General features: G+C 50.2%; 1 protein-coding gene across 5 annotated transcripts in view; it reads left to right on the forward strand.

The window, feature by feature from the left end:
* Positions 1 to 20,264, forward strand: part of PIEZO1 (piezo type mechanosensitive ion channel component 1) — a 58,666-nt gene that overhangs the window by 26,832 nt on the left and 11,570 nt on the right. For 3 of the 5 annotated variants that reach the window (XM_058155085.1, XM_058155083.1, XM_058155081.1), the window contains exons 5-34: positions 12 to 174; positions 1,891 to 2,062; positions 3,027 to 3,240; positions 4,127 to 4,298; positions 4,425 to 4,511; positions 4,851 to 4,929; positions 5,036 to 5,139; positions 5,744 to 6,004; positions 6,811 to 6,922; positions 7,424 to 7,602; positions 8,046 to 8,194; positions 8,521 to 8,676; positions 8,852 to 8,934; positions 9,297 to 9,460; positions 10,112 to 10,288; positions 10,546 to 10,671; positions 10,808 to 11,008; positions 11,349 to 11,553; positions 12,281 to 12,385; positions 13,071 to 13,224; positions 13,551 to 13,794; positions 13,973 to 14,069; positions 14,752 to 14,920; positions 15,344 to 15,433; positions 16,000 to 16,088; positions 16,690 to 16,761; positions 17,976 to 18,092; positions 19,018 to 19,118; positions 19,702 to 19,810; positions 19,927 to 20,031. In XM_058155085.1, the coding sequence (XP_058011068.1) occupies positions 2,017 to 2,062; positions 3,027 to 3,240; positions 4,127 to 4,298; positions 4,425 to 4,511; positions 4,851 to 4,929; positions 5,036 to 5,139; positions 5,744 to 6,004; positions 6,811 to 6,922; positions 7,424 to 7,602; positions 8,046 to 8,194; positions 8,521 to 8,676; positions 8,852 to 8,934; positions 9,297 to 9,460; positions 10,112 to 10,288; positions 10,546 to 10,671; positions 10,808 to 11,008; positions 11,349 to 11,553; positions 12,281 to 12,385; positions 13,071 to 13,224; positions 13,551 to 13,794; positions 13,973 to 14,069; positions 14,752 to 14,920; positions 15,344 to 15,433; positions 16,000 to 16,088; positions 16,690 to 16,761; positions 17,976 to 18,092; positions 19,018 to 19,118; positions 19,702 to 19,810; positions 19,927 to 20,031 (3,967 nt within the window). In that variant the 5' untranslated portion in view covers positions 12 to 174; positions 1,891 to 2,016. The remainder of the gene's footprint in view (positions 1 to 11; positions 175 to 1,890; positions 2,063 to 3,026; positions 3,241 to 4,126; positions 4,299 to 4,424; positions 4,512 to 4,850; positions 4,930 to 5,035; positions 5,140 to 5,743; positions 6,005 to 6,810; positions 6,923 to 7,423; positions 7,603 to 8,045; positions 8,195 to 8,520; positions 8,677 to 8,851; positions 8,935 to 9,296; positions 9,461 to 10,111; positions 10,289 to 10,545; positions 10,672 to 10,807; positions 11,009 to 11,348; positions 11,554 to 12,280; positions 12,386 to 13,070; positions 13,225 to 13,550; positions 13,795 to 13,972; positions 14,070 to 14,751; positions 14,921 to 15,343; positions 15,434 to 15,999; positions 16,089 to 16,689; positions 16,762 to 17,975; positions 18,093 to 19,017; positions 19,119 to 19,701; positions 19,811 to 19,926; positions 20,032 to 20,264) is intronic. The other 2 variants (XM_058155082.1, XM_058155084.1) reach the window with 2 other exon arrangements.

Consider the following 20,264-nt stretch of genomic DNA (forward strand, 5'->3'; position numbering starts at 1 on the left):
CCCAATTCTAGGCTGGACCTAAATGACATCCCCAATTCGGTGCGCTTGGCAGCCCCCGACCTGGGCATCCTGCTGGTTTCTGCCATCTGCCTTGGCATTTGCAGCCGCTTGCAGCCAGCAGGGGAGGTCATCACCTGGAGCCATCCGTCTGAATCCCCCCTCCCCCAAGAACAGGTGAGCTTGGCGTGGATCGGCTGGCCCTCAGTTCTCCCTCAGCTTCCTCTCTTCTCTGCTGAAGCAACTTTTCCCCAGTCTGGGCTCATCCCAGCAGGCTGGACTACAACTCTCATCCTCCCCAGCCCTCCCGACATATTGGCTGGGAGCAGGAGCCAGCTCTCCTGTCATCCCAGCTCTGTGGGTGGGTCCAGGCAGAGGAAGGCCCACCCTCGATTTTTTTTTAGGGCTTCTCCCTGTGTTCTGGGGGCATTTGCCCTTCCGACTTTCCGCTCTGCCCAAGTGGAACTGGGCCAGCCTTAGAACCAGCACTTAACATTTCTACCTTTTTCCCTTTTCCCCCCAAATCCTCTCTGCTGCCTGTAAAACCCTGCAATAAAACAGGATCAAGAGTGTAAAAACCCAGCTGGGTGCATCTCCTCCTATGCAGGGAGGAAAAATGTGGGCCTTTATTCTGCCCCCCACGTGCCTCTCCTATTTCCCCTTCCTGCTGATGTGGGGAGGGGGACTAAGGGGGAGGAGAAGCTGCCAGCCATAATGGCTGGTTCCCCCAGAAAGAGGGGTGGGGCATTTCTCTGCTCAGGACATGTTTGGCACCGTGGGCTGGCCTTGGAGCCAGGGGGTCAAGGAGGCAGAGCCACAGAGCAACTTTGCAGGGCAGGAACCGCCACCCTGGAAAAACCACACTGGGTTGGGGAACCCGAGCCAGGCAGAGAAGCCAAGACAAGCCGCTCTGTGTGGAAGGAACTTGGCAAAGCCCTTGTGGGAGATAAACAGGGCCAGGTGTTGGTCAGGGGGAGGGAGGGGCCTTGTCCATCAGAGAGCACCAGCTGCACATCCCTCCCCCCCCTTTTGGACTGTCAAATCATCCAGATTGGCAACAGCAGCTAAAACTGGCCATGCCTTGATTTATAAACTGGGAGGGGCCCCAGTCCCTTCAATGCCGGTGGCTTCGGTTTTTCTACAGTGGTGTTATTCTATTTTTTTTAATTGTGCCTCTGGTAATGAAAATTTACCACCTTTTTAAAATAATAATAATAATAATAATAATATGACCTGGCAATCGAAACTACACGGCTATGGATGAAACATGGAACAGTGATACCCATTGTCATCGGGGCACTTGGTACCATGTCCAAGAATTTTATAAGATACATCAACAAATTGCAGCTTCCTGCAATAACACCAGCAGAACTGCAAAAAACTGCGCTACTTGGAACATCTTAAGAAGGTACTTGGTTGATACCTCGGATGCTGGCAGCAACCCGTATCAACCATTAGCACCAGTCAATGGTATTTGGGATGCATTTTTAAATGTTCAGTTGACTGAGTTTCATGTTTAATGAATAATAATAATAATAATAATAATAATAATAATAATAATAATAATAATAATAATAATAATAGGATGCCCATATTGAAGGGAAGAGGAGGGCACTTCCATTCTGCAGCTCAGGCTTCCACATTTGCCCCCAGAGGGAGATTCTCCCCCTTTTCGATTGGGTATTGAGCATTTAGTTAGAGCTTTGTCCTTCTTCCAGTCTCTGAATTTCTCAGAGACCTGATCAGCTTTTCTAGAATTCTGCCAGGTTACATTAAGCTCCCCCCACCAGCGGCAAGTTGGTTCCTCCCTGCTCCCAGACCTCCTTCGCAAAAGAGCGTTTGAGTCTCTTGTAGGTGTTGAGTGACCTCTTGTGACTTTTCCCTTTCCTTCAGGAAGAAGCAGCCATTGATGAGGGCCACTCAAAGTCCCACGGAGGGACTGACGCTCCGGCCCCAGGCTCACCAAGGCGGCGGGCACAGTTGGCTGCTCGGCTCCGGGTAAAGGCTCACGGGCTCTTGATGGCAGTTGGAAAGATCTTGGCTGTTGTGTTAATTGCACTGGCAGGTAGGTGTTGAGGATTCTGTGGAGAGGGGATGACCCAGTTGTGTATTTCAAAAGAACCTCCTACTCTGAGTATCTGCATCTAGTTGGAACCTTTTAGGGCTGCTTCTTAACAGCTAGAAGTGGAGTAGACATTCTGTCCAATGCGACGCATTCAAGAATATTGACCAGTCCCATTGAAGAACCCAACCCAGGTCTCTTGCCTTGTTAATTAGAAGCTTCTCTTTTACAACTTTTTAAACTGAGCCCTAACAACAAAGGCAGAACTCCTTGCTAGGCCTACTCATCCCGGGTCAATAGGAAGCAATCCTCCAGAACAGGAAGCTCCCAATTACCCAGGGAAAGAAACCAAAGGAGACCGAAACTCTTCTGCTCTAGAGAGAAAGCCGCTATCAGAAAGGAAGAGGCTACTTCTGGGGTGCTCCTTGATCGCCAGTGATCTCTAAACCATCTCTGAGTAGGAATGAGAGGGTTGTTGCCCAGCCCATCGGGAAGGACTCAGCTGGGGGAACCTGGGACCACAGAAATGTGTGATGGCTTCATGGATGTTCAGATCTTGGTGAGAAGAGTTAATCAGGACTCTGCAGGAGCAAAGAGAGCCATCTGGAACATGGAGCTGAATCACTTTTCTGGCAGGGCTGATGTGACCTCTTAAGGGTTTTCCAGACTTCTCCTGACATTAGCATGGAGGGTTAACTCTGGATTTGTGGCTCCAAATTCCTCCTGAGAACATAAGGTTTGGATTGGCTGTAAGAGAGAAGCCGCCTGAAGTGCCTCTGCCAGCCAGTCAGAGCTGGTGGAGCCTGGCCACCCCGAAACCTTAGAGAACTATCAATAAGATCATGGCAGTTGGATCAATGTTTCTTGCCTTAAAAGAAAAGGTTCCAGTTCTTATGCTCTCTTTTTTGGCAAAGGTCCATTATGCCAAGCAGCCACTAAATCTCAAGTCTTCTTCTCTGCCTTCCAGGGATCACCTTGCCCTCGGCCTTCTCCAGTGTCTACTACCTGCTGTTTGTGGGCCTCATGACCTGGTGGGCCTGCCACTTCTCCACCAGCCACCTGGCCTTCAATGCTTTGTGCATCATGGTGGACGTCTTTGCTGGGGGCCACCTCATTTGCCTGTATGGCTACCAGACCCCCTTCATGCAGAACATCCTTCCACCCACTGGCCTCTGGGCACGGTAAGTGGGGTGTCCTCTCCATTGCTCTGGAAGGATACAGCCTTTGGTGGCCTGACATACACCACCAGGATTTATACCAGGATTTTGTTCCTGTTGGAAGACTTCCTTGCTGGTGGGGGGATACTGCATAGTTTGTGCCCTGTTATTCTTTAAACATCCTTCTTAAAATCAGGGTGACGGGAGGAAACCGCTTTATTGGTGTAAATGTAGATCTTCTCGAGGTTCAGTCTTTCCCCATAAAGTAGAAGGTCCTCCCTCGGCCAAATGCCAGGCAAAAGCTGGAGAGATGTCCATCGGTTGTGAAATTCCCTCCTGATCCTGGTCTCAGCAGGAGAGCAGCTGAAGTAGACTGGAAAAAGCCAGCCCCTCTGTTTTTTCCTCCCCCAAGTCCTTATAAAACTGAGTGGCCAGGATAGCTTTCTTTCCTGACTGGGGGTTTGACAGGGTCCGCCTGACTCCAGGCACCTCCTAGGTAAATAGGCCAGAGGCACGTTTCCCTTTGAAGGGCCTCCTGGCCCTGAACTCCTGAACAACTGCAGGTATTTGCTACCCTTTGGGTTAAGCATCCAAGATTCCCAGGTGGAGGGAGGGAGCTTCCCTTCCTCTCCTCTGCAGTCTTAACAGGGGACCCTGAGGTTCAGACTGTGTACCAGATGGAGGCAGCTGGGAAGATTGGTGTGCCAGAACTGATTTTGAGGAACCCAGAAGAGCGCAAAAGGATTACTAATATGAGGCTCTCTGAATATTTGCTTTCTTTGCATCTTGAAGTGTTTGGGTCCAGGGCCTCCCTGAGGAATAAAGAGTACTCGGAGAGCGACAAGATGACTTTCGGTCGTTGTATCTACAGGCAGGGTCTGAATGCTGCTTTCCTCAATCTCTCCTGTAGATTATTTGGGTTGAAGGCCATTATCCTCCCCGTAGGCTGCAACCAGCCCAACAAGCTGCTGCTGGACGTCCATCACCCCTGGCCCGTCTATGTCAATCCAGGCATCCTCTTGCTGCTCTATTATGTTTTGGCTACCTTGGTGAAGCTCCGAAGGCTGCGCTCCTCTGAGCAGGTGAGCCCAAGAGTCTCTGCGTGATTTTTGGTACCTTGGCTTCAGGAATGTCAGGGAAGGAGGAGCATCAACACACTGGAAATACCTCCCTCCTTTCACTCTTCCCTTTTAAACCGTTAAAAAAAGCAGAGAGATTCCGAGTCTTCAACCTCTGAGCTTCTGGAGCTGGAAAACCGGTCGAGGGACAAAGACCACCTGCCTGAAGATGCCAAGGTGAGGCGAGGGTGTGGCTTTGGCTCCGGGTGCCAAGTCGGGTCAGGGAGGGCAGAGCCTGCGGGGTTGGGCCCTCTTCACATCAGCAAGGAAGCAGCTGGCACAAAGAGCAGGCTGGGTCCCTAGAAGCAGCAGAACATGGCGGAGAGGACTGGGCCCTCTTAGATCACGGCATAGCCCCCTTCAGAAGGGAGTCCGGCCAGGGCTGGAAGACGGCTCCTTCCAGATGTGTCTCCTGATGCTTCCAGGCTCAGAAATGCCTATTGGGATGTAGCTGAGTTTGGGCTGCTTTGGGGTTTTCTCTGAGCCCTGATCCTTCACTTTGTACAACGTTTGCAGCCGATGCTGGTCCAGGACCCTGAGGCTTCTGGGACGGAGGACCTCACCGTGCATGAAATTGTGGGAACCGATCACTCAGGTGAAGCATTGTATTACCTGCCCTTCAATTGAGAGGGTTTTTTTGTGGGGGGGAGGGGAGGTCTGGACCCTGCTCTAAAAGAACCCCCCCCCCCCGCCCTCTGCAGCCCTCCGGAAACAGAAGCGTCCCCAGGAGAAAATGCAGCTGCTTCATTCCTTGGGCCACATCGTCATGAAGCAGAGCTACGTTTGCGCCCTCATTGCCATGATGGTGAGTGAGTGGGGAGTCCTGGGGCCGGGGGGGGAGCAGCAGACGGCGGCATGGAAACGAAAGAAAAGCCCTGGCGGCAAATATTTAATCTGTTTGAAGCAGGGGGACACCATCCTCAATCCCATTGGTGTGAGGTGGGCCAGCCCTGGTCACTCACCTTCCTGACAAAACACCTCATTCTAGTCCAGTATTATAACTGGGTTACTTGTGAGGTCCAAAAGCAAATATAAAGTGAAATATGACCATCCTTGTGCTGTAGGATAATTTAACACAACACAATAATGCAATGAGTTGTAGCATCACAGACTCTCCTAGATTCATGGAGAAGCAGGAGACCTAATCTGAAATGCTTTGGGGTCTCTTGCTTGAACAGAATTGTACAGGATTACGAAATAATGCACATCTGTAGAAATGCACATCACAGAAATTATTTTCTGTGTTTCTTTGCTTTTTGTATTTTTATCTTCTCTCTTTTTTTTAATCATTTTTCTTTTTTTTTCAAATCCTCTAATCTTGTGTTTTTGACAATCCATAAAGTTGTACACCTATAAAAAGAGAAGCACTTCCCATCCCAGCCTGCTAATCCCTCTGGGGTTCTTTCCAGGTGTGGAGCATCACCTACCACAGCTGGCTGACCTTCGTGCTGTTGCTCTGGGCGTGCCTCATCTGGATCGTGCGCAACAGGCACCACTTGGCCATGCTCTGCTCTCCCTTCATCCTTCTCTACGGCATCGCTCTCTGCAGCCTGCAGTATGTCTGGGGGATGGACCTGGAGCCCGAACTGCCCACCAAGGTCGGCTTCATGCCCCTGGAGCAGCTGGGGCTGGTGCGGCCTCCGTACCCCTGCCTGGACCTGGGGGCTAAGGTAGGATCCTGAGCCCAGATTGACCACCATGGATGTCAGCATTGGATTCGATTATTCTTTTACTGCTGTATTGGTTTTTCTTCCTCCTGTCTTTCTCTTTCTTTCTTTCTTTCTTTCTTTCTTTCTTTCTTTCTTTCTTTCTTTCTTTCTTTCTCAGCTGATTCTTGGCTAGAAGGTGGGGCTCCAGAGCAGGTCTGTCTGCTGTCTGGGGGAATCGTGCACCCTCAGCACAAAGTTGTGATGTTCACCGGTGTTTCTCAACCTCAGCAACTTTAAGCTGTTGACTTTCTTCAACTGCTAGAATTCCCCAGCCAGCGTGCTTTAAGACGCAGGGACTTCGATGCTCGGAATTCCCCAGCCCAAAAGTTGATGGTGTGCAGGACTAGAAATGACGCCCAGTTTCATGACAAAGTACAAGAATGAAGGATGCTGGCTCTCTGTGTGTGCACTTTCTTTTCTTTTTTTAAATAAATTTTTATCGGGAAAAATTTTTACGGGAGGAAAGACAGTGCAATTAAAAAGAAAAAGAAAAAAGTGTGAAAAGGTGATAAGTAGACAAATTTTAATATTGTATTATTTTTCAGTCCAGGCTGGCAAATAATTTTGATTTCAGGAACCCTTAGGAGGGGGGGTGGTCTTCCAGGAGTTCTCAGACTGCACTTTGAGAAAAACTGTTGTGGGGCTCTTTCCACTTTGCTGTTTAACTTGCAGCCCTTCCTGCCTCCTGAGACCTGCCCCACTTCCTTTGGTCCAGGGCTTGACCCAAATGCCCTGACCTCCCTTTCTCCACTGCTTCTGCCCCACAGCTCCTTTATACCTTGACCTTTTGGCTTCTGGTGCGACAATTTGTGAAGGAGAAGCTGCTGAAAAAGAAACCTCTTTCTTCCCCCCTGATGGAAGTGATGGTTATCGAGGCAGGTGAGTTCCGAGGCGCTGAAAACGGGGCTGAGAAGCAGATCCAGTGAAGAATAATACATATTTTAACTTTTAAAAACCTGACCTTGGCGGGACTTAAAGCCCCTCCCCATCCAATCTACCTGCTAAATGGATATCCAGCTGCATTTTTGCATTTGTGGGTGTTTTATTGGTGACCTCTTGGCAACCCAATATTTGGACTTGGAAAGAATTCTGTCCGGGTGATTTTCAAACCTTGTCTTAACTTGTCCTGGAGGGCAGGATTGGTCTTTAGGACTATGCCAACCTAACTTCCTGAGGTGTGCAAGCCAACATTTGTGGAATCACCTGCAATGGCCTGGGTTCCCAAAACTCACTAAGCCTAAACTCAGTGCATCGCTTTCCAGTTGGGCATGATGAGTCAACTGGGCTACAGCCCTTTTAGTCTGAATGAGGGTTACGTTCTGCACTGGGATCCAGTTCATTCCGAACCCCACTTTTCTGTTCCCCTCTTCTTTGCTGTAGAACCAGAATCCAAGCGTGATGTCCTAAAAGTCCTGGGCAACTATGTGAAGGGCTTCTATGCCAAATTCTGGATCTTAGTCTGTGCGGGCATGTTCATTGTGGTCAGCTTTGCTGGACGGCTGGTGGTCTACAAAATTGTCTACATGTTCCTCTTCCTCCTGTTCCTCACCCTCTTCCAGGTGATGACCTTGGAGCAGAGCAGTGCCAGGATTTTTAGAGATTAAGGGGCTGAAAAGGACAAGGAGGCAACGAAGGGGGAGAAAACAGGGAAAGCCACCTACTTTTTGCCTCATCCCGATGAACTGCAGATTTGTCCCTAGTGTTCCCAGTCATTGTGGCTTTCAAGCCAGACTGGTTCATCTGGATCCCTACTATTAGCCTTCTGGGAATTGGGGAAGAGGAGAATTTTACCCAAGCACTTCTACCTTAACTCTGAAACAAAAGTCCTGCAATGCGAACAAGGTCCATTCATCAGATGGGGTAGCCATCTTCGTACCTGTTCTAAGATACCTCTTGGGTCTCCTGAACAAGTACAACAAATTGGAGTGGGTGAAATGCACTACTGTGTGAAAATGACTAGATGTTTCTCTTTATCCTCCTCTGCCCCCAACTTCTTCTGCAGGTTTACTACGATCTCTGGAGGAAACTCCTGAAGGCCTTCTGGTGGTTTGTGGTTGCTTACACCATGCTAGTCCTTATAGCTGTTTACACCTTCCAGTTTGAGGACTTCCCCATGTACTGGAGGAACTTCACCCACATGACCGATGAACAGTGAGTGGAGCCGCAGCTTTGCAGCCCCAAGCCCTATGGATCTGTGGATGAGGGCTCCTTACCTGGTCTGGGATCTTCTAAGTCAGGGGATAGGTTGAGATAGATCTCTTGTTGGTTTCAAGGAAATCAAAACACTCTCCTTTTCCCAGGTAGACCATTGAGACGCTCAGATCAACTTAAGAGATTTGAATGAATTGAATGCTTTCAAATTGATTTGTCCATTCAGTAGACGATTGCACATAGGTCAGGTCCTGTCTGGTCAAAATCAGCTCAGTTTGACCTCAAGACTCAGAAGATCCTTCCTTCCTTCCTTTCTCTTTGTCCAGACTGGGTGACCTTGGCTTGGAGCAGTTCAGTGTCTCAGAGCTCTTCTCCAGCATCTTCATTCCAGGCTTCTTCCTGCTGGCCTGCATCCTTCAGCTCCACTACTTCCACCGACCATTCATGCGCATCACCGATCTGGAGCGCGTCACCTCACCAGGGTATGTCCGTTGCTTTCAGGTGGGTCGGTCCCGGCTTCCTGAGCCAGCTTTTAATGAATGTGCTGGTTGGAAGAGAAGGAAGTAAGTCAGTCTTGGCCGCTGCCCAGATCTTGTCATTCTAATCCCAGGGCGTCTTGCGGACTCTGAATCCTGCTGGTGTTCTTCTTGATTTTAGGAAGGGAGAGATTAGTGGAAGCCAGGAGCTGCTCCAGGCTGAAGACCCTGAGCCAAATGACGATGTTGATGCCTCTTCTGAAGGTAAGGGGAGAAAGCTGAAGAAGAAGGCCTGCTTGAAATGAAATAACTCTCCATTAGAAGAAAAACCAGTTGGTGGTCAACAAATTGTCTTCCTGGAGGGTGAACCTTCTGGAGAGATCCTTTTCCTCCTATTCCTCACCCTCTTCCAGGTGATCAGTTGACCTCCACCATCTCCACCATCCAGGAAGAGAACTAAACTTGTGGAGCATAGACTGATTTCCCTTTGAATGGAGAGTTATTTCGTTTGAAACTGGCTTTATCTTTCACTGGAGTCTTTGGGGAGGGCAAAGCCTTCTAAAGAACCAGACTTGGTGGAGTCTAAATATTCCCAGCTCTGCCTCCTCCTCCTTTGCCTCCCACAGACGGGGTGCCCAGCAAGTGGGGCCTGGTGCTGCAGCGTCTCTCGGTGTTGGGAAAGAGCTTCTCAGACATCCTCGGCCGCATCCAGGTCTTTGTCCTGCGCCTGCTGGAGCTGCACGTTTTGAAGTTGGTGGCTCTGTACATCATCTGGGTTGCTTTGCAGGAGGTGAGTCCTAGAACAATGACAGAACCCGGGAGGGGAACTGCTGATGGCCGAGGGTGGGGCTTGATTTAGGCAAGACACCCCCCCCACCCCCAGGTATTAAACCGTTTGGCCTTTAAAGTGGCAGCTCAGAAAGCCACAGGTGCCTGTAAGATAGAGGAGAGGCAGCCTGCAAAACGGTTCCTCCCATGAATTAAATGCCTGCAGAATCTCCATATTGAGCATGTTTTGGTCACTGAGGTGAGATAGCCAGGAAAGGCAAAGGATCTGCTTTGGCCCACAGAGGTGGTAACTGGTTGTGTGCAAAGGTGTGGGCCATGCAGAGCCCCAAATCCCCTTTCAGGCTGCAGGAGTCTTACCTGGACACATCCCTCAGCACCAGGATAACCTTCCCAGCCCTTTGCTGCCCTGTGAGGAACTTTGTTTTTTAAAATTAAAGGAAGGTTGGTCAACTCATCAGAACATTGTCTGCTGGCCTCCCCTGCACAACCCAGAGTTCCAGCTGTTGTGTGCATCCTCTTTTTTTGTTTTTTTTGTTTACATTTATACCCCGCCCTTCTCCGAAGACTCAGGGCGGCTTACAATGTATAGGGCAATAGTCTCATTCTATTTGTATATATTTACAAAGTCAACTTTGTCCTCTCCCCTCCCCAGGTGTCGGTGATGAACTTGCTGCTGGTGGTGCTGTGGGCCTTTGCGGTGCCCTACAGCCGCTTCTGCCATATGGCCTCCTGCCTCTCCACCATCTGGGCCTGCATCATCATCGTCTGCAAAATGCTGTACCAGTTGAAGATCGTCAACCCACAAGACTACGACAAAAACTGCAGCTTGGTAAATGCGCCCCCCCCTTAGACCCAGAAATGGGGGGAGAGGGAAGCACCTTCAAACCTCAGGATGCATGCGTGGGAGACAGTTCCAGAAATAGATAGGGAAGAGGAAAAAATAGTGGTTACCGGGGAAATGCTGGCTGATGATCAGATCAAGAGTTTATACTCTCTCCTAACCTCCCGGGAAGAATGGTGATTCTGTTGACGGCATAACTTCTTCTGATGTGTTGCATTACAGTATAATTCCCTTTTTCCCTCTAGCCTCTGCTCAATGCGACCAACCTCCAACCAGAGGAGATTGGCAATTCTACCCTCTACCAAGGTCCTGTTGACCCGGCAAATTGGTTTGGTATTCGCAAGGGATACCCCAGCCTGGGTTACATCCAGGTGCGTAGCAGATGTTCTCTCTTAGAAGGTCCCCTCCAGCCCTGAAGGAAGTTGTAGTCCATCATATCTGGAAGGGAATCTATGTGGTGTTAAGGTTAGGTGGTCTCCCTTTCCTCATCTTCCTCTTCCTCTTCAGAACCATCTGCAAGTTCTAGCCCTGCTGGTTTTTGAAGCGGTGGTGTATCGATGCCAGGAATACTACCGCAAAAAACACCAGCTGGTGCCTCCACTCACCCAGACCGTCTTTGAAGATGCAACACGCCAGAACCTAGATCAAGGCTTGCTAAACTGCATCAAGTACTTCATCAACTACTTTTTCTACAAGTTTGGCCTTGAGGTGAGCTGGACTGAAGAGAAGATGCTACCTAAGTTGTGTACAATGAAGAAGTAAAAGTTTGGCCAGTACGATAAGGCACCAGGAGTGTCGGGAGCAAAAATATCAAGGCATATGAAAAAGGGGTGGAGCTTTTGCAGTAATGAATAAAAGAGAAAAGAAAAGAAAAGAAAAATAAGAAAGAGAAAAATAAAAGAAAGGTATTTGGCCAAAGCTTCTTAAGTCTTGGAACAATCCTTGATGTCAGAGCAGAGATTTCTTGTTCATCTCCCAAGATGTCACCAGAGCAAAGTTTTCCAAAGCATCCTATATTCCTTGACTTCTTTCCCTTCTCTTTCCTCAGATTTGCTTTCTAGTGACAGTGAACGTGATTGGCCAGCGCATGAACTTCATGGTGATCTTCCATGGATGCTGGTTGGTTGTCATCCTGACCCGGAGGCGGCGTCAGGCCATTGCCAAGCTCTGGCCCAAGTACTGTCTCTTCCTGGCTCTCTTCTTCATCTTCCAGTACCTTCTCTGTGTTGGGATTCCTCCAGTTCTCTGCATTGGTGAGACTCCAACCTAGGGAGCCAGCCAAGTATTGCTGCAGTCTCCTTTCCAAGTAGAACTAGTGCTTGGCCTCCTTTCTGCTCCTCCCCCATCCCCATTCATGGAAGTCATGACAAGTTGCTTCTGTAAAATGCACAGAAAGCCAAGGGCAACTGCAGAGGAAGCAACCGCATGGCATTCCAAGTGCCGTTCTGATCCTCGCGTCACGAGGATCAGAACGTTTAGCCAGAAAAAAGTCATCCCAAACATTCAGTGGGCAGTTCCCTCCTGAGGAAGGCTTGCAACATCTGGGGAATGTTAAGCTAGGAAAGAGCTGACTTAGGGATACTAGAAATTTACCAGATTCTGCATAATGGCGAGATGTAGACACAGGAAGAGTTTTCTCCTTGACCAGAAGGTCATCACAAAACGTGGGAACTGAGAGATCCAGGACAGACAGTGGGAGCTGTTCTTGGTTAAATTACTGACTCTCCTGTGCCAAGATGCAGTGACGGTGATCAATTAGGCTTTCAGTGAGAACTGTAAAACTCCCTGGAGGGGAAGATTATCGCTTGCTGCTGATTAAAGACACAATGTCAGCACAGTGCTTGTCTGTTCACACTGTCCTCCTCCTAAAAAGGAAAAACCTTGGAGAGGGGAGATCTTGAAATGTGACAGGGAAGGCTCTGGGCTCCGGGTCCAGGTGCTTTTCCCAAGATGCCATGTTTCCGCTTCTTACCTGTCTAGATTACCCCTGGAGGTGGAGCCCCACCCTTCCCATTACCTCCGTTCTCATCAAATGGATGTACTTCCCCGACTTCTTCATGAAACCCAATTCGATCAATCTCATGAGTGAGTACCTGGAAGGAGCCCTGCTGTGTTGGTGGAAAATCTGTTGGTGGAAGAGAATTGCTTTTTTAAAAAAATTCCATTGTTTTTTTTAAAATGTATTAAAGAAATTTATATACCCGTCCAATTCACTCACAGTGACTCCAAGTGGCTTATAGGAATCAATCCTCAAACCCAATACCCCACCCCTACCCATGTGGCTGTTCTGACACTATGTAGTCATTAGTGGCAAGACAAGACTGTCCTAATTTGGAAGTGAATTTGGAAAGGGTGTAATATTTTGCCACTGGATTGGGGTCATTAAAACCTTCCTCTGTTATCCGTTGAGCCTCAGCCTGAATTCAGGAATGAGCCCAATTCAGCACCAAGGAGAGCTCCCAAAGGTTGAAGGGAAGGTTGAAGCCCTTGTGAATCTTGCCCCTTGCCCAGTGACAGTTGGGCATCTAGGACAGTTCCCCTTAAAGATGTCCTTCAGTTCTTAAATATCGTCTCTGATTGTCACACACACACACACACACACACACACACACACCAAAATTGGGCCACACCCCTTGGGATGGGAGGTGACTCGCTAGTGGGCTCTTCCTCCTCTCCAGAAGGGGAGGCATTTCTGCTACCCACAGCCACACTTGCTTTCCTGTGCCTTTTGGTGTGATGGGCATTAAAAAAAAATCATTGCTTCCCACAGGTGACTTCCTCTTGCTCCTCTGCGCATCTCAGCAGTGGAAAGTTTTTGTCAATGAGCAAACGGCAGAATGGGTGCAATTGGCTGGTGACAACCGAGAGCAGCTGGAGCCCCTGCAGGGGCAGCCAAACCCCGTGCCCAATTTTGTCAATTGCAGGTGAGAGCAGAACAGTCCCCTCCCCATATTTTTGCCCCTGGGTGGAGTTTCCTGGCTCACTTCATGCTAACGAGGATGAGTTATTATTATTTTTTATTATTTATTAAATTTTTATACCGCCCTTCTCCCGAAGGACTCAGGGCGGCTTATCCTAGTTAAGGATAAGAAAGGGTGTTTGAACCAGCATTGCATTTAGATCCCTTACCACTGGGATTAAATCAATTAAGATCCATCAAAGATTCAATGACTTTCGTGGGATTCTTGATTTGATTCCGCTAGACTCTTCTTATTCTCAGTTTTTTCTTTCCCTTTTTCCCACTTTCCAGGTCCTACTTAGACATTGTCAAGGTGTGTGTGTTCCGCTACCTCTTCTGGTTCGTCTTGGTCATTGTCTTTATCGCTGGGGCCAATCGCATCAGCATCTTTGGCCTGGGCTACCTGATGGCCTGCTTCTACCTGCTGCTCTTTGGCACCGCCATGTTGCGCTGGTCCCTGCGTGCCCGCCTGATCCTGTGGGACTGCCTGATTCTCTACAACGTGACGGTGATCATTGCCAAGAATATGCTCTCGGTAAGGCTCAAGTTCCCTGCAAACCCTTCCATCTCTCATACTAAAAGATGTCAAGTCCAAGTCATTCATTTCAAAAGAGTGGGTCCAGATTTTTGTGTATATACAAAAGATGGGTCTTTGGACTGAATGCAGACAACCCCTTTTGGGTGGGGTGTGACTCCTTTTCTGTTTCTGCCAGCTCCTCTCCTGCGTCTTCGTCCAGCAAATGCAGAACAACTTCTGTTGGGTCATTCAGCTCTTCAGCCTGGCCTGCACCGTCAAGGGTTACTATGACCGTGAGTATCTTCTGTTGACATCCAAGCAGCTGGGAGGGGACGCTTCCCTTCCCCAGTTCTGGTGGTGGATCTGGAGTATGGAAAAACAGCAGGAACAGAAGGGTCCCGTAGCTATGCTGTTTCTCCACTGATGATTCACAATGTCTTCACAGCAACACCCAGCTGTCATTGAAGCAACAGAAGTCCTGTCCAGTTACTGTTGCTTTGTCCAGTGATAGTTGGGGGACTCCAGAAGTTGCTTGTAGACTTAAAAAGACTTTAGAGAAAGGCCAAGACACACCTCGCTTTGGGCATGTTGGATGAGATTCAGCCAGCGTGATTTAGCCAAACACGATTAGGTTTACTTTGGCTCCATATTCTATAGATAGCCTTTTTGGCATGTTTACCCAAGGTTATCATTTAATGTGTTGCATAAACAACACCTGAAACCTGACCTTTCATTGCTGCTCCTGTTACTTCTAGTCGGTTTGAGCGGATGGTTGTCCTCAATCACAAACAAACAGATTTGAAAGAAAAGGTGTCAGAGGTGTCCATTTGAGCGGAACAGAGAGGGAGAAACTCCTCTCCTCTGGGGGCTGGGATCCCAGAGTCCCCACTGATGGAAGGCAGCTGGGGGGACAGTCTGGGGCCCCCTCCTGCTGTGCTCCCCATCTGAGCCCCTCCCTCCTCCCTTCTTTGCCAGCCAAGGATGTGGACAAGAGCCAGGACTGCGTGCTGCCTGTGGAGGAAGCCGGCATCATCTGGGACAGCATCTGCTTCATCTTCCTGCTCCTCCAGCGCAGAGTCTTCCTCAGCTGCTACTTCTTGCATGTCTGGGCCGACCTCAAGGCCTCAGCCCTGCAGGCCTCCAGGTGGGCGGGGAGGGGCTGGGGCGAAGGGGCTCTGGAGAAGGTGGTGTCTGTCAGGCAGTGCTGATGCAGTGTGTCAAACCACTTTCCAGCAAAAAAACGCCCATAAAATTCAATGGGTTTGCTTAACAGCCACGGTGTTCACTTAATGACCGCTACAAAAAAGATTGTAAAATTGGGAGGGTTCACCTGTTGACCCACTTCATGACCGTTATGACTGACAACCATAATTGCAGGCTTGATTACAGTCGTAAATCGAGGACTACCTATATTGTAATCCTGTACACAGATTGGAGTCAACACGAAGCCCTGGTTGCTGAGGCCGGACAGCAGTGGCCTCTGGCCCGTTCATGTGCCTGGAAGTCAGGATCGTGGCTCAGCAGGGCTCTTTCTGACATTCATGGATCCTGGTTTGTGTCTCTGCAGGGGCTTCGCCCTCTTCAAAGCCAGGATGATCAAGCAGATGACCGCCCACCACCAGGCTGAAAAGAAATCCTTGGTCCAACTTAAGCGGCAGTGAGTTTCATGGGAGGGGAAGGAGAGGAAGCCAGGGTGGGGGGGGCAGGAGTTTATCCAGCTTTCAGGGCTGGGGTGGGAGATGTGGAGCTTCTTTGGAGCGAGAAGTGGATTTCATTTTTGTTGATTTGACCTCCACACTGGCCCTCCTGGGACTTGAGATGGAGTTAGCCATCAGCTCTTGTATCAGAGTGACTCAAGTGAGGAATCTGCCTGGGGGAATCAAGGATCTCTGAAGGATCTGCAGATGGGAATCAGGGCTGTGGAGGGTTCAAAGCCCCTGAGAGGGCACCTTCTGCCCTGGTGGGTGGAGTTCCCAGGACCAAGCTGGGTCCTTCAGGCAGGGCTGAGAAAATGCCAGGAGGCGGCTGCCAGTCCAGCCTTGGCAGGATGGGGCAGGGAGACACCTGAGCATTGGGGAGGAAGGGTCTTGCGGGACTGAGCCACCGACTTTGGCTTCTGGGACCCAAAGAAATTACTTGAGGTGCAGGCAAAAGAGGATCCAGGGTGGATGACGGCATGGAGAGATGAAGCCTCTGTGCCCAACTCCTGCCCTCTGCCCACAGGATGCAACGGATTCGAGCCAAGCAGGAGAAGTACCACCAGGGACAGCTGGCCAGAGACTTGGAAGAGGCCACGGAGGCAGCCACGCCAGGTGTGAAGGGAATTTCAGGGCCGGGCTGGGGAACGTTTCTGGAAAACCTCTAGGAAGTCCATGGCTTGGCCATGCCCAAGGGCGGCAGATCTCCCGCAGTGGCCTATTCCACAGTATGGTTTCACTGGTGGACACCCACGTCACATCAATGCCATGCCGTTGTTCCGGGCAGCAGATTTTACAAAAGCAGCCATTCTCCTCACGGGAGACGCCGGGAAGTGTGACTTTAGATGCCATTTGGACCCATGGAAGGCTGAGGGGGGAGGATGTGAGTCTTCCTTTATCCTTGCAAGTCCCACCCGCCCCCTCCTAAGATTTGGGCTCTCCCTGCCTGCAACCACCACGTAGCCTTTGATTACACCCTGCTTGGTCTTCATGAAGAGTGGGAGGGCCTCTCTTCTTTCACCCACTGGCAGCCGCATGAAGCAGGCATGGCTTTTGCCCCCAAGAGGTTATGGGTTGCCTCCAGAGAAGGAAGGCCTGGGACAGAGACCGTTTGGGCCTGGGCTCGCGGAAGGCATCCGTGTGTGTTAGGAGATGGAGCAGCTGCCCCTCCGGCCCTTCCCGTGTCCCTCATCTGCCTTTGTACCCTGTTCCACAGCCTCAGGTGCCAAGAAGGACCCTGGCCAGCAAAGGAAGCGCTGGTGGCGCCCGTGGTTGGATCACGCCACAGGTACAGCCCAGCCTCCGGGCTGGCAGACATACTAACCCTGATTCATCCTGCTGGCTCTGTCGGTAGAGGCCATTGCAATTGCTAACCATGGTGTCATCTCAATCCGTCCATCTCTCAACCCATCTCAACTCATTCTGCATGCCTCTCTCTGGATGGGCCTGTCTCTCTTCCAGGGTCTTCCGGCCATCTCTTGCATGGGCTGCCTTCTGGAGTCTCTTGCTGCCTGGGTCCTTCCAGAGACCGCTGCAGCTGCAGACCTCATCAGGCATCAGAACCCTGGTTGCTCGTTTCAGGGACCCTGCGGGGATCATAGCTGAGACCTTGCAAGGAGCCCCAGTTGAGGCTCTGAACCGCATGCAGATCCCAAACTCGGACCTGAGTTATTTGGTGGGTTATCTGGAAGCTAAACAGCTGTCCAGACTAGCTGGTTCCCACCGGAGCCATTCTGTGGCTGGTTTGGGTGTGGCTTAGCCAGCTGGGCCTTAGTCAATACACTGAGATTAAATCATTCCTTGCTTGTAGCTTATAGATGGGTGGAGCACAAAATGGGCTTGGATCGTTGCTTATTTGTCAGCCCAACTAGGTAGAGCAGACTAAGACTCCAATACCAGGTAGATCAGTCCTACTCTTATTGTAAAGCTATAGTAGCAGAATCTTGCAAGTCAGAATGTGCTTCCCCTGCCTTTATCTTTGTGAGAACTAGGATGGGGCTCATCTGAAACATTTTCTCACATTACATCCGTGCCCTGGGCTCAGTCCCCTCTTATCTGGCCATTGCCTTGATAGTACCTCTTCCTCCATCCATCCAGGACATTCCCACTGTCCTCTACACCTGCCTTAGGCGTGTTGGCTGAGCCGGACCACCAAAAATTGCTGTGAAAGGCTTGTTTGCTTTGGCAATGCATGCTACAGATACATCCTTTTTGGAGTGTTTAGTGAGCATTGTCCTGTAGTGCAGTGTTTCTCAACCTGGGCAGCTGGGAATTCTGGGAACTAAAGTCCATGCATCTTAAGGACTCCAGGATTGAGGGACAATACTTTATTGAGTGATAAGGACTCTGCCTGGTGGACAGCTGGTGGCTGTTCTCCTCCTCCATCGCTTCTTATGCCTGCTAGGGCGGGGGGGTGATGGTGGTGGTCTCTGCATGTTTTTGTTGCCTGGGAAACATTTGCATCTTTTTGACTTTCTCTGCTTTTCTTTTCTTCCCTCTAAGGAAAACCACATTCTGTGGAGGGCAGCCCCACATCGCCTGCTGTACTTTCCCCAGAGGAAGTAGCCCTTCCTTCTCGGGTGGACGGAGGCTGCCGGGGGAGGCAGGGCCATTACAGGGGTAATGAGTTTGGACGAACAGAATGGGGCAGCGGGAGCCGATTCCCTTTGGAAAGAATCTTCCCCTCTGCTCACTCGAATTCCCTTGAAGATCCAGCCACAGAAGTGGGGCCTTCCGTGAATTGCCCCTCCCCCCAGGAACATCCCTCGGAGCTCACTGGGTTTTACTGGGGGCGGGGGGGCAGGGTTCATTTGCAAGCCCCAGGGTGTGTGTACCCATGCATTTAGGGCAATATTTCTCAACTTTGACAACTTGAAGATGGGTGGACTGGGGGGATTCTGGGAGTTGAAGTCCACCCATCTTCAAGCTGCCAAGGTTGAGAAACACCGTTTTAGGGCCTGCAGCGTCTTGCCTTATTGACAAAGCAATTCAAGGCAGTTTCCCAGCCGAAAGCTCAATGTCCAAGATGCCAACGAACGGCCCAAAGCATCAAATCCAAAATTCACAACTGCAGCAAAAGAGCTGAAAGGAGAATGCCGTAAGGTGACCGGGGGGGGGGAGGGTAGCTGGAGTTGATTTGGTCTGTTTTGACTCTCCACCGTGAGGACAATTTAGGAAGAGCCAAGTCCAAAGCAGCCTTTTGCCCAGATGCTCTGGCTGGTCACCTGTGCTGTGGCCTTGGTCTGGAGGAAGACCCAGAGCTGAGAAGAGCCCCTTGTCGAACGCAGACGGTCCTTATGGGTCTTGAGGCTCAGCTCCTCTGAATTGGGTTCTTGCGGTCTTTGCTGCCCTTGTTTCCTGTCCTTGACCTCTAGAGTGGCCCTTCTCTGTACATGCCTAGAGGCACTCTTGTCTTTCTGTCACTTTTCCTGCATGTCTGTATTCTCGAGGGAGCCGTGGCCTTCCCCAACCCATGTGGGGCTGTTGAGGTGGGGGGGGGAAGGAGGAGAAGGGCATTGACTGACTTTTGCTGTGGGGCTTCTAGTGCTGCACTCGGGGGATTACTTCTTGTTTGAGACGGACAGCGAAGAGGATGAGGAGTCACCTGTGGAAGATCTGAAGCCCCCAAAGCAGAGCGCCTTCCAGGTGAGGAGGGGGTAGGAGATTTCCCCCTACAAGGCCTCAGGTGGGCAGTATGGGTATTACTGACCGCCTGGAATGAATTTATAGGAAAGATAAATTATTATAAAACACATACAAGGTACAAAACCTTCCTAATTCCTTTGTAGTTGGGCTCACAGCTGCTGGATAAACGAATATATCCGTCTTTTTAAAAGACCATTTTCCTGCTCCCCAGGAACTGACAGGCTGCTGCATGAATGCCATATATTAATAAGAATGCCCTCTGCACATGCTCCAGGTGGCTGTGTCTTCTCATTCCACCTGCTTGAGATGCTCCTTGGCAAAGGTCCTGAGACTTCTTCAGGCAGGAAACCCTGTGCCATCCAGGGTCCACTAAGTCCAATCGTCCTCAGCCAACACCACGCCTAGCAAGGAATTGTAGAGTTGTCTTCCAAAAACTTGGAATCTCAGGGTTGTCTGTCCTCAACCCTGCCCACCTGGTGATGTCCTGAGATGGTTCTCCTGGTGTTGGACCTCCTGCTTCTGGGATGTTCTCCAGCAGTTGAATGAGGCAGACTCAATCTCTCCTTCTGTCTTCTGTCTCCAGCTGGCCTACCAGGCCTGGGTCACCAGCACAAGGACTGTCCTGCGTAAGCAACGGCGCCAGGAGAAAGAGGAACAGGAGACGGATCCAGCCGAAGGTCCCTCTTCTCCAGGTGAGACCTTTTCTCCAAAGCCAGCTGGTTCTTCCTGCCAACTTTCAGGACATTGGTGGCCATGGTGTGTCCAGCTGAACACAATCCGTTGGTTTCACCAGTTCTCCCTCTTGCAGGTGAGGAGACCCAAGAGGAAGCTCCGCCAGGTAAACTGCCAGATGAGAGAGGCAGCCAGAAGGAGGAGGAAGAAGAGGAGGAGGAAGAAGAGGAGACAAGTCCAGGTAGCTGGAAGGCGAGGCTGACAATGGAAGGGAATGCCGCCCACCTTCAGTTTCCAATTCCTTGGGACTCAGTTATTTTAAGATGTGGGGAGTTCAATTCCCAGAATTCCTCAGCTCCAAGTTTACAACCTTTTTTGCAGTGGTCATTAAGTGAATGCCATTGTCTTGGAGCAAACCTATCTTTCACTTTGGAGCAATTTCCTGAAAACCAGATGTAAACATCAGTTTTCAGC

Source organism: Ahaetulla prasina, chromosome 12, assembly GCF_028640845.1.
Source record: "Ahaetulla prasina isolate Xishuangbanna chromosome 12, ASM2864084v1, whole genome shotgun sequence".
Lineage (NCBI taxonomy): Eukaryota > Metazoa > Chordata > Lepidosauria > Squamata > Colubridae > Ahaetulla > Ahaetulla prasina.